This window comes from Homalodisca vitripennis, chromosome 4 (genome assembly GCF_021130785.1).
Source record: "Homalodisca vitripennis isolate AUS2020 chromosome 4, UT_GWSS_2.1, whole genome shotgun sequence".
Classification (NCBI taxonomy): domain Eukaryota; kingdom Metazoa; phylum Arthropoda; class Insecta; order Hemiptera; family Cicadellidae; genus Homalodisca; species Homalodisca vitripennis.
The window spans coordinates 167191064-167203596 of NC_060210.1; the positions used below are offsets into that span (position 1 = coordinate 167191064).

General features: G+C 32.1%; 1 protein-coding gene across 3 annotated transcripts in view; it reads right to left on the reverse strand.

Annotated features, from left to right (window-relative positions):
• The window catches only part of LOC124360563 (regucalcin-like), a 30459-nt gene extending 18536 nt beyond the window's left edge, over positions 1 to 11923 (reverse strand). Inside the window, exons 1-2 of one of the 3 annotated variants that reach the window (XM_046814287.1) lie at positions 11672 to 11868; positions 503 to 606 (exon numbers count right to left, since the gene is read on the reverse strand). In XM_046814287.1, the coding sequence (XP_046670243.1) occupies positions 503 to 580 (78 nt within the window). In that variant the 5' untranslated portion in view covers positions 581 to 606; positions 11672 to 11868. Of the gene's footprint in view, positions 1 to 502; positions 607 to 11671 lie in introns of all 3 variants that reach the window. The other 2 variants (XM_046814288.1, XM_046814289.1) reach the window with 2 other exon arrangements.
• Between the last annotated feature and the right edge of the window lie 610 nt (positions 11924 to 12533).

Consider the following 12533-nt stretch of genomic DNA (forward strand, 5'->3'; position numbering starts at 1 on the left):
TGACGACCACAGGGCTAATGTTTTGAAATTTATTTTGAGGAAAAAGACCACATCTAATGTCATTAAACAAATTCAAAGCCAACAGCAGGAAAAAGTGAAAAATGGGCCTGATACTGGAGATATTTGCTATACTGTGTTGTTAAACTAGTGTGTAATATTATACAAGTTGTCTACAGTATTCCTGTGGCCCAAACAACAAATATTCAAGTAACTTTCTTCTCAATCTTTCCTCTTTCATAATTCTTCTAAAACCACTGTAGAGTGATACCATAATATCAGATCTTTCAGATCTTATTAAATTAGATATATTTTTAACCTCAGACATCATGAGCATATGACTCAATATTTTCAGCTATAAGCAAATACAATTCCAACAACTATGTTAATTTCATATTCTCTCTGTGTTTGAAATTACACACATAAAAATTAATAAAGATGTCTTTATTTAAAACTTGTCTGCAAGTTTGTACAGGACAAATGAAACTCTGTGTATTATACTTACATCTGAATGGACCATCCATAATACAAACAGAATAACAGATATTAGGCTGAGAATAAGGAGTGGGATAATAGGATACATACAGAGTGGCTAGAAATTTCCAGTAACTGAAATCAACAAATCACACAATTACCTATTAAATTGAGAGAAAACTTAATAGGTAATAGTTAAAAATTTAACTAAAAGTAATTTCCTGAGAGTTAAAAAAACTAAAAAAAGCTCAATACCAAAGCTAAATTCCAATGGTTTTTATTGGTATTTAATGTTCCTGGAAACAGTATAAATAAACAGGGGTTTTCTCAGAAACATGAAGTCCATTTTTATAGTTTTATAATTAAAGGTACATTTTTTTGAAATCATTAATAATCCATTCCACATTTAAAACAAAGTCTTCTTGTAGTCATGTGATTAAAAATTTAATTGAAAGCTTTGTATACTTTACACTAAATATCACAAACACTTTTAAGAAAAATTATAGAAGGTATTTTGTTATCCTCCAAAAGAATGTCAACCCTAAAAAAGAGTAATGTTACAAGTAAGACCCAGAAACACAAGCTTTGTAAAAACAGACAGGAAAATCTATTTCACATTACTTTAATATTTGAATATTATTAAGACATCATTCAAAGGAATATATTTCTAATAATATAATAAATGTGAAAATGCCTTTGTTTGTTTTACTTTCACACCTAAACTATTTAACCGATTGTACTGAAATTTTACATGGTCATTCTTACAATCCCTGGTATGAATTTAGGCCTATTATTATTTCGAAAATCCCTCCAAACTACGCCTTACTGGTCTAAAGACCAGATACCTTATTTTAAAAAGTAGCAAAATATGCAATCTTAGTTTCTTAACTTGTGAAATATTAATTGAAGGAGCCTAACAAATGTAATTACCTGTTCTGTGTTACTTTGTTTTATGACAGTAGAAATATATGTTTAATTAATTTAACCACTATTTTCAATTTAAAGTGTGTAAACTCTCTAAGAGAAAAACCATTAGTTTTCACGCTGTTTTTAGATTTCAGCACTTAGATAAGTACTCATCTACCTTAGAACATGTCCTAAAACATAAGATAGTTAGAATTTGACTCCGAAGATTGCCTTTGAAGCAGTTGGCAAGAACTATGCTAGATGAAAGTTATTGTACTTTTAACTGTACGTTTTGAGCAAATATTAAGAAATAAATTAAAACAATAAAGTTACTACCTAACTTTTACTATACATTTAAAGACTGTTATAGAACCCATCTTAGTTGTGTTTTGACAGAAGTAGGTTTATCTGATATGTGATATATATTTTCTTGATCAGGAAACAAGGCGAAATCAATTATGGAACTAATAATACTAAGAATGAAGTAAATTACAATAGCCATTAAATATACACTTTTTGACATATTTTCTTGATCTTGGCAACAAGGCAAACTCAGCAACATTTGTATTAGAAATATAATTGACATAAACCAGAAGTGATTATACAAGTGCGAAACCTACAAAAGTGTGTGTGAAGCTGCGGGTAACTGCTAGTATATGTATACAGGGTGTAACTGAAATACACCGACAAACTTCAGGAGGTTATTTCCTGAGGTCAAAAAGTTCCTATAAATGTATGTCCTAAAATGCATCGTTTTCCGTCTGTCCGTTGTTTGTGTTTATTACATTAAATTTTTTTTCTAAACAACCATTAAAGGTACAAAGTTTAAACTTTTTCAACATATGCTAATCTAGTAAAGATTGTCAATTTTAAAAAAAAATTGAAAATTTTTACTCAACCAAAATTCAAAAATGGCGGCTAGTTAAAATCTTTGATGGTGAAATTTCTCAAAAACTACTTCGTGTATAAAAAATTTACTAGAATATAAAAAAATATAAATTTATTTATAAAACGAACGGTACCTCATTTTTTTGAAATCGCTCAAGAAAATAAAAAAAGTTATGGCATTTTTCTTAACCTAGTAACATATCACATTTACAAGTTTTTTTCTTGTTTCAAAAAAACTACAGTAGCCTACAATTGTTTTAAAACATTCAACAAAAAATATCTCACATTAAACAAAAGAGTTTTAAGCTGTCATTATTAAGAAATACGGAATAACTTAACAGAGCAACATTTATTTCAAAATATTAGGGATCACTTTACAACAAATGTTCAATATGCCTTCCATTTGATGCGATGCATGCATTAACACGTCTGGTCATTTGATTGCCGAGTTCTTTCAAGTATTCCTGGTGTATTCCTTACAGTGTTACAGGCTGCAGTGATACGCTGTAAAAGGTCATCCCTGGTATTAACTGGTCTTTCATAAACTAGAGTTTTCAAATGGCCCCAAAGGAAGAAATCGATTGGATTTAGATCTGGCGACCGAGGCGGCCATGATACAGGTCCCCCTCTGCCTATCCATCTTTCCCCATAAGTTTGGTCCAGAAATTGCCTGACATCTAGTCTGAAATGCGCGGGAGCTCCATCATGCATGAACCAACAGTGCTCTCTCACACCCAAGGGAACATCATCTAAAATTTCAGGCAATTCGTGTTGTAAGAAATGTCTGTAGTTTTTCACCATTTAGTATGTCATGGTAATACAAAAGGACCTAATAAACAGTCTCCAATGATGCCTGCCCAAACATTTATGCTGTTGATGTCTCCCTTCATGAATGGCTTGTGGGTTTTCATCAGCCCATTGATGCATATTGTGGTAGTTGGTTATTCCATCTCGATTAAAACAAGCTTCATCTGTATACACAACTAATGATGTAAAACCAGGGTTGTTAGCTTGCTGATAAAAACCATTGGCAAAAACTGTAAAACGTAATGGAAAGTCAGCTGGACCAAGGGCTTGTACACGCTGATAATGGTACGGATATAACATCTGCTCATGTAGAACTCGCCATACTGTCATATGGTCTACATTGAGTATTGCTCCTAACTGCCTAGTACTTAGGCCTGGATCTTCCTCTACTCGCTGTAAGATGTTTTCTTCCAAATCAGGAGTTCTACGCTGTCTCTGTACACCTCGGTCTGCAGTAGAAGGTAACAAAGTGCCAGTCTCATGAAGTCGGTTGAAAACAGCAGCAAATGTTGAATGAGTTAGGTTGTTGTCGATTTGGAAATGATTCGTAATACAGGCGGGATGCTAGGCGACTATTACCGTTAGCTTTTCCATACATAAATATCATGTCAGCTTGATGGCTAAATGGGTAACCTGCCATCTTCAATAGAATAAGAGCACTATCGACTAATAATGTTTCTACAAGTGAAAGTAACAGATCATATTTTGTCAAAAATAAACAAGGAAATGTCTTACTTATCTGAATTCATTGTTGTTCTAATCAGCTGTGTCTCAACATGAAAAACATATTCAGCTGTTTAAAACCATGAAAGTTGAGTCATGTAGATTGCTTGTTACAATGTCGTTTAATTTAATACTAATTATCATGTTTACAGTTTTTTAACCCAAAATATCGTTTTATTTTTATACTGCCTAAATACTTACATTAACTTTTGAAACAAGAAAAAAAAACTTGTAAATGTGATATGTTACTAGGTTAAGAAAAAATGCCATAACTTTTTTATTTCTTGAGCGATTTCAAAAAATGAGCGAGGTACCGTTCGTTTTATAAATAAATTTATATTTTTTTTATATTCTAGTAAATTTTTTATACAGGAAGTAGTTTTTGAGAAATTCACCATCAAAGATTTTAATACTACAGCCGCCATTTTGAATTTTGTTGAGTAAAAATTTTCAATTTTTTTAAAAAATTGACAATCTTTACTAGATTAGCATATGTTTGAAAAGTTTAACTTTGTACCTTTATTGGTTGTTTAGAAAAAAAATTTAATGTAATAAACACAAACAGACGGACAGACGGAAAACGATGCATTTTAGGACATACATTTATAGGAACTTTTTGGTTCGTTTTGACCTCAGGAACAACCTCCTGAAGTTTGTCGGTGTATTTCAGTTACACCCTGTATAGCATTGTTGGAAGACAATGAACGTACTTGATTACAACAAGATAAAGCAACTTATCACTCATGTAACACAACTCTGCTACAGCAATGTTTTGATAACTACTAGAAGAGGTATGTGCTCCCCAAGATCTTCAGATTTATTTATTATTATCTCAAGAGACTCTTCTGGATTACTTCCTGTGGGAACATTTTAAACACTAAGCTTGTATAAGTCACAAGATATTTATTTATTCCAGTAGTAACTCATACTTGTTAATTTTGAAATAAACAATCAAATAATCAACGTGGTGGTGGTGATGGTATAATAGATTAAATCACTGAACTGTCAGTAATGTAGGTATTAAACTTGAATATTTAGAATAATTTGATATAGGAATTATTAGTAACCTAGAATTGACAATAATAGACTATTTTAATAAACACAAAAAATGTGGAATTGCCCTAGCCACAATAGCAAATAGAATGATACACAGGTATAGGCAGGTAAGTGATTGACTGTGAACTTCAGATGATATTTTGAATAAGTTTAATTTTAAACCAGGGGTTCACAACTCGTGGTCCACGAAAGGTCTGGTAGTATACATGAGGATGGAAAAATATGTGTTTAACAACGTTAACTTCGCTGACTTGATCTGTAACTTTGCCCTTAGAACATTTTTACCGTTTCAAACACATCAATGTGAACATTATTAGAGAACATGAGAGATTGAATCATTTTATTTTACCAGTTAATGCCAGTCACTCATAGATAGCCTGCGCATTTCGGTTTGTTTAAGCAAAATCAGTGCCGTGTGATCAATTTTGGAAGTTCTTAGTCGATATTTTTAACTTTTATTTATATAATTGTGTAAAATTATTAACACAGCAATTTGAGCCTGGTAAAGGCTCTAAACATAAATAAGAGTTTACTATATCAAGTTTGGATTTACAGCTATATCGAAATATCGACCTAGTTTTTAACACTGCAAAGACAAAATATCTCGCTTCTGGACGATTAAAAGAATGCTTAACTGAGCCCCCAGATCTTCAGAGAGTTGACAACACAAAACACTTAGGCCTAACTCTGGATCAAGGCCTCTCCTGGAGCAATCACACCGACCAACTGTGTTCAAGGCTTAGCTCTGCAATCTTTGCAATGAAGAGGATTAAATCCATTGGTACCTCTATCGCTTTGAAAGCCGCATATCACGCTCTGTTCGAATCACATGTTCGATATGGAATAACTCTGTGGGGAAGTTCATCTGCCGGCAACCTTCATCGTGTCCTGGTATTACAGAAGCGGGTTATGCGGATCATGGCAGGACTACAGCCACAAGAATCTTGTAGAGAGGCTTTTAAATCTTTTGAGATACTCACAGTAGTGTCCATATACATCATCGAGGTAATCACCCACGCCTCAGGAGAAAGATTACCAAGGGTTGGTGATGTCAACAGCTACACAACAAGACGGGCAAATGATATATCCCTTCCAGCGCATAGAACAACCCTTTACACCAAGAAGCCTTCCTATAGCGGTGCAAGACTCTTTAACATGCTTCCAGAAAACTTCAAAACATGTGACTCTAAAACTCTGAAGAAAAGACTGCACAGCCTGTTGATAAACTCTACAATTTATAGTTTGAATGAGTTTTTTAATTCTGTTAATGCTATTATTTAAGACATGTATGTGTATGTATATGCATTCATATATACTTTCTCCTCATATATATAGGGTGAGGCAGACCACCCGTACAGTATGTGTAGCGGCCAAACCAAATGAGGTAGATTATTCGTAACAACTTAAACCCCCCTATTTCCACCCCAAAGAATTCGGAGAAATTATTTTGAAATCTCTAAAACTCCCCAAAAGGGTAGTTTTTGGGGGGTAGGGGTGGTTTTTGGAAAATTTTCAAATGTAAAGGTATGTTGAGTTATACCTCATTTTAAAGGTATTTCTTTACTGATTATTGTGATGCAAAAAGTTTGAACCTATCTTGCCGCTTATGTACAGGGTACACCAAAACGTTAAAAAATCAGGGGTTTGTGGGTAAATTTATTGCAACTACCTGCACAAATGTAGAGAGACGATATTTTTATTCAAAACTAATGATGAGACGGCTTATCGAAAAATATCATCAAATGCCACCCTACCCCAAAATTTACACATTTTAAAAATACATAGAATTTTGAAATACTTAACAGCCCCAATCTAAAAAACCTCAAATAGCAACCTAGGTTGTGTTGTATATCATTAGAAAGGGCTTTAAAAAATAAACATTTTCTACATTTAAAGTTTGTCTCTATCTCCAATGGTTTCAAAACTGTGGTACAAAAATAGATTTTGTAATAATTTTTCTCAATGTATTTATTATAAAAGTCAGTGCAATGTGCAAGTAAAAAAAGTTCCAATAGTAAACTGGTCTCTTATGTTTATGATTGAAAAAAATACTGTACCCAATTTTTAAAAATATTTTAAAATTTAAAAAGGTATTGGAACACTGTAAACTACAATGTCTTACGATAAGTGCTGAGCTCTCTCATGAAACAGGAAAATTACCCAGTTATTAAATTAGTACATTTTGAATTATAAAAAGTTTTACACTTAAATTACACAAAATGTATAGGAGAAAACCTGTTGTTATTTAATCATTGATGTGAGTGCCATGGAAGGAAGGAGTATCCTGTCATTATTAAAAAAGATAAACACTTCAAACTGGTTTTGAAAATAAATCTACCATGTTACAGCAGCATCATTGTAAATTATCAATATGACAATTATCAATTATCAAACTGAAACTAACAATAACCTAGTAACTGACCTCATGAAGAGTTAAAACCGGTGCTCAAACTGCAACCCATTGTTTTCCAGACAGAGTTCAATCCTTGAGGTGAAGCTATCTACAGCTCTCATTATCTCTTCTCTACTGATCGTGTTTATAATCTCCCTTATCCGCCACATCATGTCCTCTTTAGTTGTTGGTCTTGATTTATACACTAGGTCTTTTAGTCTACCCCATAAGTAAAAGTCCATACACGTTAAATCAGGAGATCTCGCTGGGTAGTTTATAGGGCGAAAAGCTACTCTTCCAATCCATCTGTCAGGGTATTGCTTGTTTAGAATTAATCGAGAATCTTCGGCGTAGTGTGCTGGTGCCCCATCGTGCATAAACCACATACGTTGTAAGACTTCCTCAGGGATTTCGATTAGAAAGTTGATATAAACTACTCGGTCTAGGCGATCGACAAAGAAGAATGGCCCTACAATTTTGTCACCGATAATACCGCGCCAGGTATTTAGGGTCCAGTACCTTTGGTTGTCCACTTCTTGCATCCAGTGTGCGTTTTCAAACACCCAGTATCTCATATTGTGACGGTTCACTTCTCGATTACTCCTAAACGTAGTCTCGTCACACCACAGAATGTTACAGTGAAAGTTTTGATTTTGTTGTAGTTTTTCTCGAGCCCACAAAAAAAGTTCATTCTATGAAGGTAGTCATCTCCATGGAGTTCTTGATGTAATGACTTCCTATATGGGTGCATTTTATGATTGTGAACAATTCTTAAAACAGATCTTTGACTCATACCAGAATCAAGAGCTACTCTTCGTGTAGAATCATGCGGATTCAGTTCAAAGGCTGCCAAAACTTCGGGTGCACTATCACTTCTCACGGGTCTAGCGAGTTCCTTTCCTTTGTTGTGGTAAGGTTGAACATGACCTGTTTCACGAACTCGACTAGCAAGTCTTTCACGTTCAAAACGTTCCTGGAGTGATGTTCGCGGTCTGTGTAACGTTGGGCATAAAGAAGAGTGGCAGCTGAGTAATTTTGGAAACATCCCCCTAATACCATAAGCATCTGGAATCCCTCCTCATTTGAGAACAGCATATTAGAACAAACAAAACTTACACTATGTACTTTAAAAAAATTTAAATTAATATCTACCTCATACCACGTGGTCACAAGAATAACTGAATAGGGAGACGATAATAACAGAGATTATAGATAAGAAACCAAGGAATTGGTTCCAAAATTCTTCCAGGGGCAACTCGTAAATTTGGAACTATTAAAACATGAACACCACGGTTAGATTGCTTTTAAAACATGTTACACTGATAGAAATCCTGATGTGTTTTTTATTACATTATTTAAAAACAAATTAAACTTAGAAGTCCAACTTTTTTTCCATTTTTTTCATTGGGTTTTGATATTAATTCAAACTAACTTAGTACAATTATTAAAAAATCTATTTTTGTACTACATTTTTGAAACCATTGGAGATAGAGACAAACTTTAAATGTAGAAAATGTTTATTTTTTAAAGACCTTTCTAATGTTGTACAACACAACCTAGGTTGCTATTTGAGTTTTTCTAGATTGGGGCTGTTAAGTATTTCAAAATTCTATGTATTTTTAAAATGTGTAAATTTTGGGGTAGGGTGGCATTTGATGATATTTTTTGATAAGCCGTCTCATCATTAGTTTTGAATAAAAATATCGTCTCTCTACATTTGTGCAGGTAGTTGCAATAAATTTACCCACAAACCCCTGATTTTTTAATGTTTTGGTGTACCCTGTACATAAGCGGCAAGATAGGTTAAAACTTTTTGCATCAAAATAATCAGTGAAGAAATACCTTTAAAATGAGATACAACTCAACATACCTTTACACTTGAAAATTTTCCAAAAACCATCCCTACCCCCAAAAACTACCCTTTTGGGGAGGTTTAGAGATTTCAAAATAATTTCTCCAAATTCTTTGGGGTGGAAATAGAGGGGTTTAAGTTGTTACGAATAATCTACCTCATTTGGTCTGGCCGCTATATGTACTGTATGGGTGGTCTGCCTCACCCTGTATTTTATTTTACAGAAATGTTAGTTAATATCAAATTTTAAAGATATTTTCTCTTTGCATTTACAATAGTTTTAAACTAGTTTACCTACTTCTTGATGACATCAATTTTTACTGCATGTTTTGACTCTGTAACCATTCTTGATGAATGTGTGAATAAAGATATTATTGAATTGAATTGAATTCAATTGAATTGAAATAAATAATATTATATCCCAGTGCATAGCTTGTGCTGCTGTTTTAATAATGAAATCTTAAAACCTGAATTATGAATTATCTGAAAAAACCATCTTAGCTCTATTTGAAGTTTTTCAGTTAACTGGCACAGTAAATAAACCTCATATTGTGAGACTTTAGTGAAGCTACATTTGATCAAGTTTTGGCCTAGTAATGTGACAAAGGCCTCTCCACAGTGACGATGTATTGCATAATTAATAGCCAAGTATTAGCATCAAAAACATTGTCAGAAGACTTATCAAATGTAATAAAATTAATTAAAAGGATGGTAAAATGTTGTTTAAAGAAAACACTTGATTTTCCAAAAAGTTACATTTTGTGTGTGTGTGTGTGTGTGTGTGTGTGTGTGTGCGCGCGCGTGCAGAATTAGATTCTGAGCACCATATTTATTAAGCTTTATTGTATGTTAAGAGTTTGACACAATAAGAGAGGGGCAAAGTGTATTTTAAGTGTTGATAGCCTACTAAATGCAGCATTCCCTGGAACAATGCAGTGGATCATCTCTTTTGATACGATTTGCATTATTTTAATCATTTGAAATAATAATTACAAGGTTCTGAGATTAAAAAATTGGATGGTTTTGATTGTATATTTAAGGACAAATTTCAAACATTTTTATCTAAAATTAATCTCAGGTTAGCTAAAGCTGAAGAGAAAATTGTTCAATATTCCCTGACTTCAAGGTAATTTGCTGATAATAAGGACAGGAGTGGTTTAGACAAAGTACAATGTAACATTCTGACTCACTTAAGTACTCTCAGGGATGAATTTAGTGTAGAATACAATAAGCAGACCTGATCTTTTATATTGAAATTATCAAATTATATTTAATTACTATACACATTGATATAATCAACCAATAGAAATTAATTTGAACAATACCTAAATCATCTGTACCAACTGTATACACATTTTCATATTCTAAACACAATTTGTTCCATAAGTAACCTCTTTTAAATAAAAAAAATAGTCAACTTTAGAAAACTAAGCAAAATTTAACTTAAAGATTATTTATTTTGTCTTTCTCAGTTTCAAGATGTTTGTTTTCTTATTTACATTTATGTACATTTTCTTTATTGTTTAAATGATATTTTCCTGTCACCTGTTTTAATTTTATCATTTGATGGGTAGAGTACGATAGGCGGACCCACTTTTTTATTTCAATACTTAATATTCATTTATGGAATAAGCGTTTATAAATCATATCAACATATCTATAGCCATAATCACAATCATATTTTAAATTAAAATAACTAATATAATGCACATAGTGAAAATCTTATAAATAATAAATGAGCTCTAACGATCAAACAAACTATTAGAACTGAAAATAGGAAAAACTCATAGATAATAATGAAATGATAATTTAATAATAAATGTTACATATGTAAAATTGAAATATTACTATACATGTATTATTTGACAGTGTTTACAGCTGTTGATATAGATTTTTTAGGTTAATTGTTCAAAATAATTAATCAGCATCGATTGATTATATCGATAGTTGTGATTGTCATATTGTTTGCCAATTTCGATACAAAAAACCGGGTCTGCTTATCGTACCGTACCCTACATTAATATCAATTGATAGTTCTGTTATTTGGTATATAAAGTATCGATGATTGTAATAAGCAATACAAAAACCACTTATCATAATCTGCCCTGAATTTGCTCATTATTTTATGAATTCTGTATATGGTAATTTCATCATTTCAAGAGTTACATGTTGAATATTACTATACAAACTTTAGTCTACTATTTATAGTTCATTTTACTGTACTTAGAAAAGAGTACTCGCTTTCAACTAGCCTACTTCAAGCATTTATAATGATGCTAGTGATTTTATAATGATTTTATTCAATCATTGGAAGCAAATTATAATGAACTGTATTGTTACTTGGGCCTATACCAAAAATGTAAATAAAAAACAATTGTTTCTATTGAGAGTCAATTAAAATTTCCCAATTTAAAATGTATTCCTTACATATAACACATAAACCATTATTAAAACTATTTGGTATGAATTATGTCATTCATCAATTATTAATAGGAATATCGGGCCTATGTAGTTGATTTGTTTAAGTAAATAAACACGCTTATAATTAAATAAAAGGATCTCCAAACTGATAGTACCTTAAATACAAACGTTATTCCAATATACTTCTTTCTCAACACGTTTATGATTTTAAATTCTTCATTTAAGATTTTACAAATATGCGGTTTATTATCGTAATACAAAATTTAATTGGAACATTTGAATTTTGGTTACTTAGGATTGATATTTTAAATTTACTATTACCATAACACTGACGCGACGTCTACACTCAGAGTCAGCTGATAAAGAACAAATTAAATAAAATGTTTGCTATTGGCCCATAGTCTGGTTGTCTAAATGGTGACCGAGCCATGGCTCACTTCTTCTTCTTTAGCAATGGACGCTAGTTCGGAACTACACCGAAAGGAGCACCGTCTTAATTAATTAATATAATAAAGCAAACGTGTTACTGCTGTACTTTACGATGATAAAACGTAGATATGTAAAATAAATACCGTAGTTTTATCAAAGATATTGTGCTTACAGTTAGCATTTTTTATATTTTATTTTCGTTCATCACCATGAGTCTTCTGCGTATATTTTCGGACAACAGATAATATGCAGTAAGCAAATTATCCATTGCTAAAACGTATTTTGTCTAATTTAGTGTAAGAAAACACGTGGATAAAGAACTAAATAAACTAATATTATAATTTAATCATATTTAGCTTGTAATCTTTATTTCCATAATCTTCTAAGTTCGACCACCACCGCGCGTCTGAGTGGCTAATCGTGTACGTTTGCTGCTCATGGGTAAAGAAATTCTTAATTTAAATACATAAACAACATGTGTTTTACTTAATTTAGCCACATAATAGTGGCTTTTAATTAATCTTTTAATTAACCATTTACATTAGTTTTGTCATAGTAAATCTGTTCTCTTTAACATAAAGATTTACT